The following is a 17,016-nucleotide window of genomic DNA, read 5'->3' on the forward strand; positions in this document are numbered from 1 at the left end:
TGAAAACTGGAATTGTAACAAATTGAGCAAACTATTTAAATGCATAGCATGTATAATACATGTTCAATAAGAGAAACCCAGATGGATAAAATAGTTTATACCTGGAGGAGGAATTTTCTTTTTTTTTTTTTTTAAGAAAAAAATCCTGTAGGATAACTCAGTAAAACTATATAACTGTTAATGTGAAAGTTGCCATATTAGCTCTAAAGAGATGAGCTTTTGGTTAAAATAGTGTTACCATGCATGCTCAACCACAAAACAGACTTTGCTTCATCACCAAAAAAAAAATATTGCCACCTGTTTGTAGTCATATAGATCCTCCTCTTAAGCCAGAATCTTAAAAAAGATTTTCTGTATCTTTGTTATTATTGGTAAGGGGTTTATTTCTGTGAAAAATCCTATCTGGGAAATGATATGAACATTAATTGGGAACAAAAATCAACTGCCTTTGTTGGCTTGCTCATGTGATGTCACCTAAAAGAAATTCTTTTATTGGTTTTCTTGGTAGCATTGAGTTACAGCTACAAGAGTTAGGCCCTGTCATTCGTAGTGGTGTCTACTCCCATCTTGAAGCTTTTGTGCCATGTAATAAAGAAACACTGGTAAAACGTCTGAAGAAGTTACATCTTAATGTCCAGGTGAGTCTAAAAATAATTGGAGCTAGCCAGACAGAAAAGTCTGTGAGACTCCATCTCTAATTAACCAGCAAAAAAGCTGGAATAGAGGTATGACTCAAATGGTGGAGTGCCAACCAAATGAAAGCGTAAGGCCGCAAGTTCAACCTTGTACTGGTATTGGTATGAAAACCTTGTTCTGGTATTCCAGAGTAATATCTTTTTTAAGTATTGCTGTTTTATCACAGTGGAAATTAAACAGTAGTCTGAGCAATGTTGGTTTCATTCTCATTGTAATTATTTGTATTATAAAATGTTCCTGTAGGGCTGGGGATATGGCCTAGTGGCAAGAGAGCTTGCCTCGTATACATGAGGCCCTGGGTTCGATTCCCCAGCACCACATATACAGAAAACGGCCAGAAGTGGTGCTGTGGCTCAAGTGGCAGAGTGTTAGCCTTGAGCCAAAAGGAAGCCAGGGGACAGTGCTCAGGCCCTGAGTCCAAGGCCCAGGACTGGCCAAAAAAAAAAATAAAAATAAAAAAATAAAATAAAATGTTCCTGTAATTTATTGATGGAGACAAGGGACATTATTAAGAATGTAAAGGGACCTGACTTATGTAACTGTCATCTCTCTGTATGACACTTTTATAATAACAGTAAGAACATTTAAAATGAAAGATTTTTTAAAAATATAATGGATACTATTAATAAATACACTTGGATAGGAGCCAAAAACTAGATTCCCCTTGGCAAACTGGGAAATCATACTAATTATATATCCAAACAAGCCTTTTGAGAAATTATTGCTATGGAAGAAAGGTCTATATTTGGATATGCTGGCATTTCAAATGTATATCAATATATGAAATGTAAGTTTTATCTATTGAGAATCTGCTTGTATAGTAAATTCTGTTAAGATGCTTGGAAAAACTTTTAGTATGTTTTTTCCCCAGGATGATCGCTTAAGAGAACCTCTGCAAAAACTGAAACTGGCTGTAAGCAATGTCATGCCTGAACAGCTATTTAAATACCAAGAGGACTGCCAGGCTCGTAGTCAAGCTAAGTGTGCCAAGTATGTGCCTCTTCTCTTTGGATAGGATTTGGATTTAAGAGAACGCTTGTAACTAACTGTAAAGGGTTGGTCTTAAATGGTCCTTATCCTCAAGTAGAAATCCACATACACCACTGGAATGATGTAATTGAATGTTTTCCAAGTGACATATCACTTTCCATATAATTGCTTTGTTATCAAAGGCAAAAGGCTTTGGTTTTTGATTGAGTTTATGGGTGTGATCTAAAAATGAACCAAGTCTGTTCTGCTGATGCATACCTGTAATCCCAGTATTCAGGAGGCTAAGTCAGGGGGATCAAGAGTTTGAAGCCAGTCTGGGCTTTGTAGCATGACCCTGTCTCAAAGCAAAAGCCAACACTGGTCAGATAGTTCATATGTTGATTAAATTGACCAGCTGGGGAAAGTTGTAAATATTTTATGACCTAAGAGATGAGTGTTTATGCCTTAATGTTATAGTTTGAGGATCTTATTTACCAAGCTACTTTATAATTCAATCCAAATTGAAAGTGTTACATGGAAAGCTAGATTCCCTACTTCATTTTGAGTTAACATTTAGGTAAGCAATTCAACAAGTGTTTCTGTACCATATTATAGAAATGTTATTTAAAACTTTGCTTTTAGCAGGCACCAGTGCGACTCACGCCTTAATCCTTGCCACTCAAGAAGCTAATATGTTAGGATCTCAGGAACTAGCCAGCCAGAAAAATCTCTGAGACCCCATCTCTAATTTACTACCAAAAAAGCTGGACTAGAGCTATGACTCAAGGGGTGAAGTACCAACCAAGTGAGAGAGTAAGGCCTTGAGCTCAAACCCCTGTAGTGGCACAAAAATGAAATAAGAAAACAGCTTTGCCTCATAAAATATTTTCTTCATTTTCTAGGTTACAAACAGATGAAGAACGAGAAAAGAATGGATCTGAGGAAGATGATGATGAGAAACCAGGGAAACGTGTTATTGGACCAAGAAAGAAATTCCACTGGGATGACACCATTAGGTAAGAGTTTAATATTCTTCACTTCTGACCAGATATATAACATAGAAAAGAATCTGTGTAAATGGAAAAAAATAAATTGGAAACAGACTAGAAATTAGTGTATAGGAAAACTTTCTTCAAGGGAATATTAATTTTGTTCTAACTAGTCTCCTTAGAGTATTAAAAATAATAAAAAATAATTTTATTCTCATACTTTTTGTAAGCTAATCTAATAATGGAGTAAGATATACTGGTTTCAGAAGATTCAGTGCTCAGTATACTTGTGTTAACCAACCATCTTTCTTATCCCACAAAGATAACTGTTCCTTTTAATCTTTGGTGTCTTTTTTTGTTTTGTTTTGTTTTGTTTTGTTTTGTTTTTTTGGCCAGTCCTGGGACTTGGACTCATGGCCTGAGCACTGTCCCTGGCTTCTTTTTGCTCAAGGCTAGCACTCTGCCACTTGAGCCACAGCGCCACTTCTGGCCGTTTTCTGTATATGTGGTGCTGGGGAATCGAACCCAGGGCCTCATGTATATGAGGCAGGCACTCTTACCACTAGGCCATATCCCCAGCCCCTGGTGTCTTTTTTTGTTGTTGCTGTTTATTTTATTTTATTTTTTTTGCTAGTCCTGGGCCTTGGGCTCAGGGCCTGAGCACTGTCCCTGGCTTCTTCCCGCTCAAGGCTAGCACTCTGCCATTTGAGCCACAGCGCCGCTTCTGGCCGTTTTCTGTATATGTGGTGCTGGGGAATCGAACCTAGGGCCTCGTGTATCTGAGGCAGGCACTCTTGCCACTAGGCTATATCCCCAGCCCAGGCCATTTTCTATACATGTGGTGCTGAGGAATCGAACCCAGGGCTTCATATTCCCAGCCCCAATCTTTGGTGTCTTAAAGGTGAAAAAGGAGATTGCCTTATGTTGGAGATTTGGCTGTTACATAGTGAACGATATATATTAGGAATTACTCATGGTCATGTCATTGTCTAAATTTTTCAGCTAGTATACTATACTACTGCTGTTAGATTTGGATGCTTTAAAAAATATGTTGCAAAAAGAGAGGGAAAGGAAATAACCAACCCTTGGGGTTAGAAGCATGGCTCAGGTAGTAGAGTGCTATGCAGTGAGTGAAAATGTTAGGTACTGAGGTAGACTCCTGGTCATAGACCTAAAAAAATGAGAGAGAGAAAAAAATCTCTTGTAAACCTAGTTTTCTACAGTTTTGTGTTCAGATTTGTGTATAAGTATGTTTGGTTTTTATCTGTTTAGAACTTTGTTGTGTAACCTCGTTAAGATCAAGTTGGGATGTTATGAGTTAGAGCCAAATAAAAGCCAGTCTGCTGAGGATTATCTTAAATCCTTCATGGAGACAGAGGTGAAGCCATTGTGGCCTAAGGGCTGGATGCAGGCGAGGTAAGCAAAATGGCCTCTGAGATTCTGTTTTACTTTCTGGTTTTGTTATTATTAAACAAATACATGCACAAACAACACATGATACTGATTTTGCTAAAAACCTAATGTATTCAACATCCTGTATTAGATGATTTTTGCATTGAAAACTTGAACTGTTTAAAAGACAAAATGGCTGGAGTCATGGCTCCAGTGTTGTGTTCCTAATTATCGAACACAAGGCCCCGTAGTTCAAACCTTAGTATTTCTAAGAAGAAAAAAGTTTAAAACTTCCAGGTGCTGGTGGCTCATGAGTATAATTTTAGCTACTCAGGAGGCTGAGATCTGAGAATCATGGTTTGATGCCAGTCTGAGCAGGAAAGTAGAGATTTTTCTCTCCAATTACCCCCAAAAAGCCTGAAGTGGAGCTACAGATCCAGTGGTAAAATGTTAACGTAAAAGCTCAGGAACTGTGCCCAGGCCCTGAAAAGGAGCCCCAGGACCAGCACACAAAAAAAATTAAGAGAAAAGAATCATGTGGGCATAGAGATAAACAGACAGGCATGATAGTTGTTTTTTTTAAACTACCTTTTTGTTTATGCCTTAATTTGTTATTAGTAGTGAAAAAAGAGAGTGGAGCTGATAGTTTGAAACCTTAGCTGGGAAACTTTATATGGGTAACATGTAAATAAGGAATTGAATACAGGCTTTGGAGCACAGGAAAAAAAGAGGTAGCCTTAGGTTTTCTTGAAAATAGTGTTACAGGAGCATTTCATAAACAAAAAGTAGGCATTTTTCAAGTCTCAAAAGTGTAAAGAGTATAAAATTTTATAAAAATAAACTTGGCTATTAACTCATCTTAAAATGTTCCATCTTATATCAACAAAAACATTCTTTTCTGTTGATGTTAAAGCACTAAGTTGCTGGCACCAGTGGCTTCTGCCTGAAATCATAGCTAATTTAGGAAGTTGAGATCAAGAGGATCAATTCAAAGCCAGCCTGGACATACATAGGGGATCCTTTCCCAACCAGTAGCTGGGCACAGTGGCTCATACCTGCCATTCCAACTATAATTGAAAGCTTAAAATAGGGAGAATCAAAGCCCAGGCACATTCTCAGGCAGGAACGAAGACCCTATTTCAAAAACAGCCTATTCAAAAGGATTGGTGGTGTAGGGTAGCTCATCAGTCACACAGTCTAGCAAGTGCAAGGCCTGAGTTCACACCCCAGTGTATGAAGGGGAAAAAAATCAAGTAAATAAAGGTGAGATAAAAAACTCTCCATAAAATGTATCATTGAGTATATTGAACCATTACAACTTTTACTTGGTAAATAAGCAAGTAATAGCTATCGAAAATCAAACACAATAGCAGTTGAAAATCAAATGATTTAATAGTGGGGGAAAAAAAAAAGATGAAGCTGGGTGTGATGGTACATGCCTTTAATATCCACATTCCAGAGGCTAAGTGGAGGGGAAGTAGTTCAAAACAATTTTGAACTACCTAGTAAGTTCAAGGCCAGCCTAAACTGTATATCAAGATCCTGTCTGAAAAACAGAAGTGAGTTATCATATTATTATCTCCTACTGAAAAGAATAACCATATCTGTTTTGTTTTTTCAGAATGCTTTTTAAAGAAAGCCGGAGTGTACATAATCATCTTACTTCTGCTCCGTGAGTAAATGCCAACTCCAAATTTCATTCATTTTTTTTCAACTAAGTATTTTTAAGCAGTTTTCATCTTAACACCTTTTTTTTTCTCCTTTTTCCTTTTTCCTTTTCCCTTTTCCTATTCCACTTCTGACAATATTGCCATATTGCCCAGGCTGGTCTGGAATTTGAGCTGCTTTTGCCTCAATTTCCTGAGTGCCGGGTTGCTTGCCTGAGTTACCATAGCCAACACTGCTGTGTTTTTTTTGTTTGTTTGTTTGTTTTTTTAAGTCATTTGCCTGTCTGTTAGAAACTTTAGGAGCATCTAGTGGAATAATTCCTTAGGCTATACTACATGGGAAGTACAAATAGGAGAATAGTAGTCCAGGCTTATCTAGAAAAAAAGCAACAAGGATTGGGGTTGGGCTTTAAGTGATTGAACACCTGCCTAACAAGTATAAGGCCCTGAGTTTAAAGCCCAGTACAGAGAGAGAGAGAGAGAGAGAGAGAGAGAGAGAGAGAGAGAGACAGAGAGAGACAGAGAGAGAGACAGAGACAGAGACAGAGAGAGACAGAGAGAGAGAGAGAGAGAGAGAGAGAGAAGAAAGAAGAAAGAAAATACAAGTGTACATAGCACAAGTTGCCAAGAATTTACTGAGTACTATATTTTAAGATCTCTGACTATTATCTTTTGGGCAGCATTACAGAAGTTACAAAATTCTTCTTCTTGTATATAGATTTAATAGTAGGTTCTTTTTTTGGGGGGCCAGTTATGGGTCTTGAACTCTGGGCCTGGGTGCTGTTCTTTTACTCAAAGCTAGTGCCACTTGGAGGCACAGCTCTACTTCTGGTTTTCTGGTGGTTACTTGGAGATAAAAGTCTCACCAGAGGGCTGGGATGTAGCTCAGTGACAAAACACTTGCCTAGCAAGTGCAGTGTCCTGGGTTCGATCCCCAAAAAAGAAAGAAAAAAAAAGTCTGGGGCTGGGGATATGGCCTAGTGGCAAGAGTGCTTGCCTCGTGTACATGAGGCCCTGGGTTCATTTCCCCAGCACCACATATACAGAAAACGGCCAGAGGGGGCGCTGTGGCTCAAGTGGCAGAGTGCTAGCCTTGAGCAAAAAAAGAAGCCAGGGACGGTGCTCAGGCCCAGAGTCCAAGGCCCAGGACTGGCAAAAAAAAAAAAAAAGTCTCACAGGCTTTTCCTACGCAGGCTGGCTTTGAACTGTGATCCTCAGATCTCAGACTCCTGAGTAGCTAGGATTACAGGCATGAACCACCGGTGCTCAGCTAACAGGTTGATTTTAAATTTTTATTTACTTTTTTTAGGACCAGGGAATGAACCCAGGGTATTATGCATGCTAGGCAGATGCTGTCCCACTAGCCGCGTATGTCAGCAACCCCAAGGCCTTACACTCATTCCTTTTTGTACTAGGTGCTGTCTCTGTTCACGACGTCACCCTACCACTGGGGTCATAGCTCCACTTCTGGCTTTTTGATGATTAATTGTATATAAGCATTTTATGGATTTTCCTACCTACACTGGCTTTGAATCACAATCTCAGCCTCCTCAGTAGCTAGGATTTCAGGCATGAGCCACTAGTGCCTGGCTTACACTTTTTTTTTTTTTTTTTTTTTTGCTGGTCCTGGGGCTTGAACTCAGGGCCTGGGTACTGTCCCTGAGCCTTTTTGTGTTCAAGGCTACCATGGTACCACTTGAACCATAGCACCACTTCTGGCCTTTTCTGAGTAGTTTATTAGAGATAAGATTCTCACAGACTTCTGCCTGGTCTGGCTTTGAACCAAGATCCTCCTATCTCAGCCTCCTGCGTAGCTAGGATTAGAGGTATGACCCACCAGCGCCTGGCTAGCTTACACTCCTTTTTTTTTGGCAAGTCCTGGGCCTCAGCTCTGACCATGGCTTCTTTTTAACTCAGGGCTAGCACTCTACTCATTCAGCCACAGTGCCACCTCCAGTCTTTTCTGTTTAGGTGGTACTAAGGAATGGAACCCAGGGCTTCATGCATGCTAAGCAATCACTCTTCTGCTAAGCCATATTCCCAGCCCCGGCTTACATTCTTGATGGGCCTTTTTACTCATGGCTGGTGTCACCACTTGAGCCACATCTTTAGTCCCCCTTTGTTGCTGGTTAATTAGAATTAGAGTCTTGTGGACTGTTCTATCCTGGCTGGCTTTGAACTGAGATCCTCAAACCTCAGCCTCCTGAATAACTGATACCCAGTTAGCCACTGGTACCCAGCATAAGTTAATTTCCTTATTTTTTTTCTAGATTTTAGCAATTTGTTTTGGTATGTCATTAAAGGTCCATTGAGTTGGCTATGGTTTTCCATTCTTACTATTGTTTTGTTTCAAGTTGTTTGGTTTTATTTATTTTGAAGGGTTTCACTTTGTTGCTCTGTCCAGTCACCAAACCCCTGGGTTCAGACTTTTCTCCTGTCTTGGCTTCCTATGATATAGCTAGGACTATAGTCATGCACCACTAGACTCTATTCCTTATTTGGGATACTTCAATTTCATCAACTTTTTATGAGATAGGGATAGACATATTTGTATATAAATCCACATAATTTGTGTTAATAATATTTACAGCTTTTAATTTCCCTGTAGTTATAAACCACATATGCATTATAAAATGTAACACTTTTCATTCTGTAACTGTGTAGATTCCTTCACTTAGCACTTTTTTTTTTTTTGCCTTTATTGTCAAAGTAAAGTACAGAGGAGTTACAGTTTCATATGTAAGGTAGTGAGTACATTTCTTGTTCAACTTGTTACCTCCTCCCTCATTCCCCCCCACCCCCACCCCGGTCTCCCCTGCTTTTTTTCTTTTTTGGAGACAAGTCTCATCTTGTTTCTCAGTCTGGCTTGGAACTCCTGGACTTAAGTGAGCCCCCTGCCTAGAGCTCACCTCACTCAGCTCCTCTCAGCAGTTTAAAAATAGCTCCGCTGTAGCTAGGCGTGGTAGTACATGCCTATAATTCCAGCTACTTGAGAAGCAAAGGTTATTAGGAGGATTGAGATTTAAGGTCTGCCAAGACAGAAGTTAGCAAGACCTCATCTCAAACTGAAAAGAAAAGCAAGGACTTGGAGTGTGGCTCAAGTGGCAGAGGGCTCGTCTAGTAAACACAAGGCTTTAATGTTATCACTTCTTTTCACACACACGACCTCTACTATTCTAATTTTGTATTTTTTGTTTTTTACCAGAATGTAAGGATCTGTAGGTGAACATGGAGGGCTTTGGGTGGAGTGGCCTGTTGCATAAACACTTCAAAAATTACTTTGTGTGTATATGTGTGTGTATGTGCTTTCCTTCTGGACCTTTTTTTTTCTGTTATTTAAATTCTTTGTTGAATTGTTCAATGAAGTTTGTTACAACATTTTTATAAATGAATTTTTGTCGATTCACACCATTACTCTTTCCATCCCCTCTTCTGTACAGATTTTTCTCTGGTACTTATTAAAAGTGATTATTGGGCTGGGAACGTGGCTTAGTGGGAGAGTGTTTGCCTAGCATGCATGAAGCCCTGGGTTTGATTCCTCAGCACCACATACACAGAAAAAGTGATGGCCTTGAGCAAAAGAAGCTAAGGACAGTGCTTAGGCCCTGAGTCCAAGCCCTAAGACTGGCCAAAAAGAAAAAAAAAAAGTAATTATTTCAGCTGGGTGCTGGTGGTTCACACTTGTAATTCTAGCTACTCATGAGGCTGAGATCTGAGGGTCACGGTTCAAAGCCAGTCCAAGCAGGAAAGTCTACTTGATTCTTATCTCCATGTAATCTTCTCCATGGGGTTATCTAATTTTCCTAATACCAGCTACTTTTTGTTTTGTTTTCTTGCCAGTCCTGGGGTTTGAACTTGGGGCTGAGCACTGTCCCTTGCTTCTTTTTGCTCAAGGCTAGCACTCTACCACTTGAGCCACAGTGCCACTTCTGGCTTTTTCTATATATTTGGTGCTGAGGGATCAAACCTAGGGCATCATGTGTATGAGGCGAGCACTTTACCACTAGGCCATATTCCCAGCCCCAGCTATTTTTTTCTCTAATATGTTTTGGGCACCATTGTTGAAGATTACTGGCTGGAGCTGGTGGTTTTATTTCTGCATATTCAATTTCACTAGCATATTCTATTCTGCACATTCTATTTTATCTCCAGATTAGTTTTTGTGTCTGCCATTTTATTATTATGGCTATGTAGTATAATTTGAAATCTGATTTTATAATATCTCTATTGTTCTTACCATGTTAGTTAAGATACTTTTTTTGTGTGTATATGCTGGTCCTGGGCCTTGAACTCAGGACCTGGGCCCTGTCCCTGAGCATTTTTGCTCAAAGGTAGTGCTCTACCACTTGAGTTGCAGCTCTAGTTCTGGCTTTTTTGGTAGTTTATTGGAGATAAGAATCTCATAGACCTTCCTGCCCTGACTGACTTTGAACTACGATCTTCAGGTCTCAGTCTCCTGAGTAGCAAGGGTTATAGGTATGAGCTCTCAGCATCCAGCCAAGTGCTGACATTTTAATGTAGAAGAGTGGAAATATTCAGGTAAGGTGAGATACTTTAGCTTGTCAGTCTTCTAATTATTCAACAAATTCTTCTGCAGAGCCTGTCATATTTTTTAAGTTTTTATTGTTATTATAAAGGTGATGTACAGAGGGGTTGCAGTTAAATAAGTCAAGTAATGAGTACATTTATTTTTGGGCAGTGTCACCCCTTTCCTCCCTCTCTCCCAGTTTTCCCCCCCCATCTACACCCTCAAGTTGTATAGTTCATTTTTTTTTTTTTTTGGCCAATCATGGGCCTTGAACTCAGGGCCTGAGCATTGTCCCTGGCTTCCTTTTGCTTGAGGCTAGCACTCTGCCACTTGAACCACAGCGCCACTTCTGGCCATTTTCTATATATGTGGTACCGGGGAATCGAATCCAGGCCTTCACGTACACAAGGCAAGTTCTCTCGCCACTCAGCCATATTCCCATCCCATGTAGTTCATTTTTAACATAGTGTCTAATGAGTACCACCGCTGCATTTGTTCACCCTTTCTTCCTCCATTTCTGTGACTCCCTTACCCTCCCCCAAACAGATAAACGAACAAACAAGACAAAAACAAAAGAGCAAAATCAATAAAGAAAAAAAACCTCTTGTTTCTATTTCTTGGAGTTCGTTTTGATATATATTATTTTATGTGATCAGAAGGACATAGGCATTGCACCTTTGTATTCCTCCCCTAAGAGTATACTTAACTTTTTCATTTGTTATTCAAAATGTCATTACCCCCTCTGTTATGGCTTAATTTGAGCTTATAGATCCTTGAACCTGTTTTCTTCCTATAGTTGTAAACTTTTACCAGGTCATTGAAGTTAGTCTCCTTAGATAGTTTTGTCAGCTTGTTTTGAATTAGTTTATATTACATGGATTTACATTGGTTTTTGCTTTTTCGTCATGGGGCTTGAACTCAGGGCCTGGGTGCTATGCCTGAGCTTTTTTGCTCATAGCTATCTAACACTCTGCCACTTTAAGCCACCGCTTCACTCTGGTTTCCTAATGGTTAATCCTGGGCTGGCTGTGAACTAAGATCTTCAGATCTCAGCCTCCTGAGTAGCTAGGACTACAGGCATGAGCCTCTGGTGCCTGGCTACATTTAGTTTTTAAAATTTCTGTGCCCCATCTTTCATACTTTTCATACCTTACTAATTATGTGGCTTTTCTTCCAGCTAATCTAAATTGGGGAAAACGTTGCAGGATAGTCCCATATAAACAGTCCTTTCTTCCTTCAAAGAGCTTTCCAAATAATGGGGGAATTATTTACCCATATTATAGGGTTATATGTTAAAATTTCCTAGTGAATGATATAACTGCTATTAAGTGGCCTTCATTTTAATCTTTTAGGGCAAAGAAAAAAGTGATTCCTGCATCTAAACCCAAAGTAAAGGTAAGAATCCACCAAATCTATAGTTGATCATAATTGATGAACATTGAACTACATTAAGACACATGTAGCCAAGATCAATAGGTACTTTATCCTAAGTTGGATATTTTGAGCTTTGTAAACTTCCTATTATCTTTGTATAAATAAATGGCTGTGTAGTGGTGACAATTGCATATTTTAACTAAATTATACAGTTTAAGTTAATTCTGTTTAGAAATGCTGGATAAAATGTACCAAATACTATTTGAAAACACAGCAAAGATTACAAATATAGAAGTTTCAAGGCCAACAAGCAAAGAAGGAGTGACCAGGGTATGACGACATCACTGAAACCCTCTTTGCCACTTCTGTCCGTCACTTCCTGGTTCCTTTTCACTTTCCTTCTAAGAATACAGCTGATAGATACAGATTACAATTGGAGAGAAGCTCACATAAAGCTGAGCCTCAAATGAAAGCTTTTTTTTTTTTTTTTTTTTTTGGCCAGTCCTGGGGCTTGGACTCAGGGCCTGAGCACTGTCCCTGGCTTCTTTTTGCTCAAGGCTAGCACTCTGCCAACTTGAGCCACAGTGCCACTTCTGGCCATTTTCTATATATGTGGTGCTGAGGAATCGAACCCAGCTTCATGTATACAAGGCAAGCACTTTACCACTAGGCCATGTTCTCAACCCTGAGAACTTCTTCTGACCTGGTCGTGGTGGCATATGCTTGTAATCTTAGCCCTTGACTGACCAGGAAGATCAGAAGTTCAAGGCCAGTTTGAATTACTTAGCCGAGACCCTGTCTTGTAGAAAACCAAACCAACCTTGTCATGGTGGTTGATGCTTGCAATCCTAGCTATTTGGGAAGCTGAAATCCAGAGGATTGTGATTTGCCAGCCTGACTTACATGGTTGCAGGTTAGTGTGGGCTCCATATCTCTCATCTCTAAATAGGTGAGCTGTTTTGCCTGTAAACTGGTAGTTGCTATAATCTCTGACCGTCTGACCTTTTGGTGCTACAGCCTCTTTTAATACAGAGCAAATAGTCCTCTGTTTCTTAGTTACCACCTACTCCATGTGAGATTGAGTCACTGTATCATTAAATCTCTCATTGAACACCCCTCCCCCCCAGTATACCATTTTGGGTGTAAAAGTACATAAGAAAATGCTCTCAACAGGAAGGAAAAAAAGTAAAAGCATACAGGAAATGTCTCCTGAGAGAGAATTCCTAACCTTCTCAACCTTCCTCTTTGGCCCCTATCCACTCAATCAACCATTCAGTATAAGTAGAATAACCTGTTTTTAACTCAAGTATGTGACCTGAATGGTTTACTTTACCACAGCAAGTCTACATAGTATTCTGTTGGGTACATCTAGTATTGATTTTATAAAGAAAAATATTTATAGCTATTTAAAACACACTTTATAGTAGTATATCACAATACTTTGATACCTTCTTCACTCTAATTCTGTGCTCTTTATAATGATGGATTTTTTGCTTATCATGCAATTAGTGTGTCAAAGCAAACACATCTCAGGCATTATCTGTTCATCTTAGCAGACAGTGTTTTTAATTCAAGTATATTTTGTAACTCTGGTAGACAGTGAGATTTTCAGTTGGGGGGGTCTTAGCATAAAATTTTAGAAAAACAACAAGAGAAATAGAGCATGACTATGTGCTTAACAGCTTACTCACTATAATACCGTAGGAGGTGATGGTAAAGACCCATCCTTTCGATTCTTTCCCCACTGTGCTTAAAGAAAGTGCTATGGTTGTGATATATATGAGAGAAAGAGAGAGAGAGATTCTTCTGATAGCTAAAAGAAATTTGTTTTAATGCCTCTGAAGCTGGGTGCCAGTGGTCATGCCTGTAATCCTAGCTACACAGGTGGCTGAACTTCTGGCCGCAGAGGTAGAGCTCCTCAGTAATGTCATTGGTGCTGAGTTCATTCACTTATGTTTTCAGCTGTCGTCTTAGCCTGGCTTACTAGGGTTTGGCAGTACAATACATCAGATTTTTTTTTTGCATTATGAGGGCAGATCAGTCAGGGATTCTGGAGCCAAGTGCTGTTGGCTCTCGCTTGTAATCCTAGCAACTTGGGAAGCTGAGCGCTGAAGATGGAGGTTCAGAGCCAGCCTGGAGAGACAGGCCCATGAGGCTTATCTCCAGTTAACCATCAAAAGAGCAGAAATGGAGATGTAGCTCAAGTGGTAGAGCACCAGCCTTGAGGGAAAAAGCCAAACAAGAGCATGAGATCTTGAGTTTAAGCCCTAGTACCAGAACAAAATAATAATTATTTGTGCTTTGACAGTCTCAGGATTTTTAATACAAAAGCAATTTTAGTCATCAGGATAATTTCATGCTTTTAAAACATGATAATTTTGTAAATGAACTGTTTGTATTCTTTCCCACATAATGCTACTCATGCTAGGAGTGTAGTCCAAAAAAGGACCCCAAAACTCCTTCATCCTTGGTGGCTTCAGTCAGTGGTCCTTCCTCCAGCTCCAGTGCATCTGTGGTTGCTTCAACCAGCTCCAGCTCAACACCAGCTCAAGAAACCATCTGCCTCGATGACTCCCCAGATGAAGACCTGTCTTTCCACTCTCCTTCACTGGAACTTGTTTCTGAAGCTTTGGCTGTCATCAACAATGGGAACAAGGGCGCTCCAGGTAGTTCAAGGATAAGCATGCCAAGTACAAAACCTCGTCCAGGACTAAGAGAAGAAAAATTAGCAACTATCATGAGTAAGCTGCCACTGGCGACTCCCAAAAAACTAGATTCTACTCAGACCGCACATTCATCAAGTCTTATTGCTGGTCACACAGGGCCAGTACCAAAGAAACCCCAGGATTTAGCTCATACTGGCATCTCTTCTGGCCTTATTGCTGGTTCTTCCATTCAGAACCCCAAAGTCTCCTTAGAACCATTGCCAGCCAGGCTACTTCAACAGGGACTGCAAAGGTCAAGCCAGATTCATGCTTCTTCCTCTTCACAGACTCATGCCTCCTCTTCTTCCCAAGCCCAAGTTGCTGCCTCCTCTCATGCTCTGGGAACATCAGAGGCCCAAGATGCTTCTTCAGTAACACAAGTCACAAAGGTGCACCAGCATTCAGCTGTCCAGCAGAACTATGTGTCTCCATTACAGGCAACCATTAGTAAGTCCCACACCAACCCAGTGGTGAAATTAAGTAATAATCCCCAACTTTCCTGCTCATCCCCACTACTTAAGACTTCAGATAAGCCACTTATGTACCGGCTCCCCTTATCTACTCCCTCCCCTGGAAATGGTTCTCAGGGGTCTCTGGTTCCCCTGGTTTCTAGGACAGCACCAAGTACCACTACCTCTAGTAACTATTTAGCCAAGGCTATGGTGTCACAGATCTCCACGCAGGGTTTCAAATCCCCCTTCTCAATGACTGCGTCCCCCAAACTTGCCGCATCTCCCAAACCTGCCACATCTCCCAAACCCTTGCCCTCACCTAAGCCTTCTGCTTCACCTAAGCCCTCTCTGTCAGCCAAGCCTTCAGTATCATCTAAACTAATTTCTAAATCCAACCCAACTCCCAAGCCTACCATAAGCCCAAGTTCTTCCAATCCAAATACACTAGTAGCCCAGAGTACCCACTCTACCAGTAACAACCCAGTCCATAAACAGCCCACTGGATTGAACATCAGCAGACAGTCTCCCACCTTGAATTTACTGCCCTCTAATCGCACTTCAAGCCTTCCGTCTACAAAAAATCTTCAGGCCCCTTCCAAGCCAACAAACTCATTATCCACTGGAACTATTGGGAAGAACAGCTTGAGTGGAATTGCAATGAATGTACCTGCCAGCAGAGGTAGCCACCTTAACTCAAGCGGAGCTACTAGGACTAGTCTACCTGGTGGAACAGGAAGTGGAATACAGGGTGCTACTAAATCGTTATCTACTCCACATAGACTATCCTCTGCCTCAGGGTCTTCAGTGGTAACAGCCAGTGTGCAGGTATGTATGTATGTATGAATGTTCTGGATCTTCAAATGTAAGATTACAGTCTTCCTTATGAGCCACTTTCATGTGAGCTTAAATATAATGTATGTGAGATAGATGCTGTAATATCTATTAGGCTGATTATGGTTATAGCTATGGAATGTTTCTGATGGTGACATCATAACTAGTGACTGACACACTTGTGGATCAGACTTTATTGGGACCTGGATTTGTGTTCCTTTTATCTTTTTGTTTTGTTTTGTTATAGGAAAGTATCAATCACATATCCAGCTGGATGTGGTGAGATGAAATACTGTTAATCTTGGCTAGTTGAATAGCTGAGGCAGGAGGATCTCAAGTTTAAAGACTAACTTGGGCAGCTTACTATGTCTCAAAATAAAGTGAAAAAGGGCTGGAATGTTAGCTCAGGATTAATGCACTTGCCTATGTGTGAGACCCAAGGTTGGATGGATCCCTGGTACCCATCCCCCCAAATACTATTACATGTTCACCTTTACATTAAACAACAAACAACAAAACTGCATGTTTAAAACTACATTTCAAACTAGTGATACAGCTCCGTGGTAAAGAAATTGCCTACCATGTGCATGGCCCAGTCAGTATTTGATCCCTAGCACTGAAAAACAACAAAACAAAAGCTGTGTGGGGCATGGACACCATGCCTGTAATCTTAACACTTAAGGCCAGCCTGAGACTGGACTACATAATGAGACATGGATTCAAAAAATCAAACTGTTCAAGTGCAAGTGGTTCACGTCTGTAATCCTAGCTACTCAGGAGGCTGACATCTGAGGATCGAGGTTCAGAAATGGCCTGGGCAGAAAAGTCCCCATCAGACTCTTATCTCCATCTAACCACTCAAAAGCTGGAAGTGGTACTGTGGCTCAAGTGGTACATCCCTAGCCTTGAGCACAGAGAGGCTCAGAGAGAGCACCTAAGCCCTGAGTTCAAGCCCCACAACTGCCAAAAAAAAAAGAAAAACTACGTCTCCTAGATCAAAGTCAAGAATAAAGTAATAATTTATGAATCTAACATACCTTCAAAACATGGAATGTAAGTTGGGCCCGTGGCTCACACCTATAATCTTAGCTACTAGCAAGGTTGAGATCTGAGGATCACAGTTCAAAGCCAGCCCAAGCAGAAAAGTCTTATCTCCAATTAACCAGCAGAAAACTGGAAATGACACTGTAGCTCAAAGTGGTGGAGCAATAGCCTTGAGCACAAAAGCTCTGAGACAGCACCCAGGCCCTGAGTTCCAGCTCCATGACAAACCAAAATAAAAAATAAAAACACACGGAACAAATATTTTATTTTATCTTAGCTATTGCATACTTAATTGCTTCTTTCTTTCACACATTCTTGGTTACTAACAGTTTCACTCCGATTACTGTAAATATTGCTCCATCTGGCTTT

The 17,016-nt window shown here is 40.4% G+C and overlaps 1 protein-coding gene across 3 annotated transcripts in view; it reads left to right on the plus strand.

Moving 5' to 3' along the window:
* Positions 1-17,016, plus strand: part of Ubn2 (ubinuclein 2) — a 77,761-nt gene that overhangs the window by 37,388 nt on the left and 23,357 nt on the right. For all 3 annotated transcript variants that reach the window (XM_048340301.1, XM_048340300.1, XM_048340302.1), the window contains exons 8-14: positions 509-638; positions 1,568-1,686; positions 2,568-2,681; positions 3,927-4,070; positions 5,668-5,718; positions 11,594-11,636; positions 14,044-15,597. In XM_048340301.1, the coding sequence (XP_048196258.1) occupies positions 509-638; positions 1,568-1,686; positions 2,568-2,681; positions 3,927-4,070; positions 5,668-5,718; positions 11,594-11,636; positions 14,044-15,597 (2,155 nt within the window). The remainder of the gene's footprint in view (positions 1-508; positions 639-1,567; positions 1,687-2,567; positions 2,682-3,926; positions 4,071-5,667; positions 5,719-11,593; positions 11,637-14,043; positions 15,598-17,016) is intronic.

This window comes from Perognathus longimembris, chromosome 2 (assembly GCF_023159225.1).
Source record: "Perognathus longimembris pacificus isolate PPM17 chromosome 2, ASM2315922v1, whole genome shotgun sequence".
In the NCBI taxonomy this organism is placed as follows: domain Eukaryota; kingdom Metazoa; phylum Chordata; class Mammalia; order Rodentia; family Heteromyidae; genus Perognathus; species Perognathus longimembris.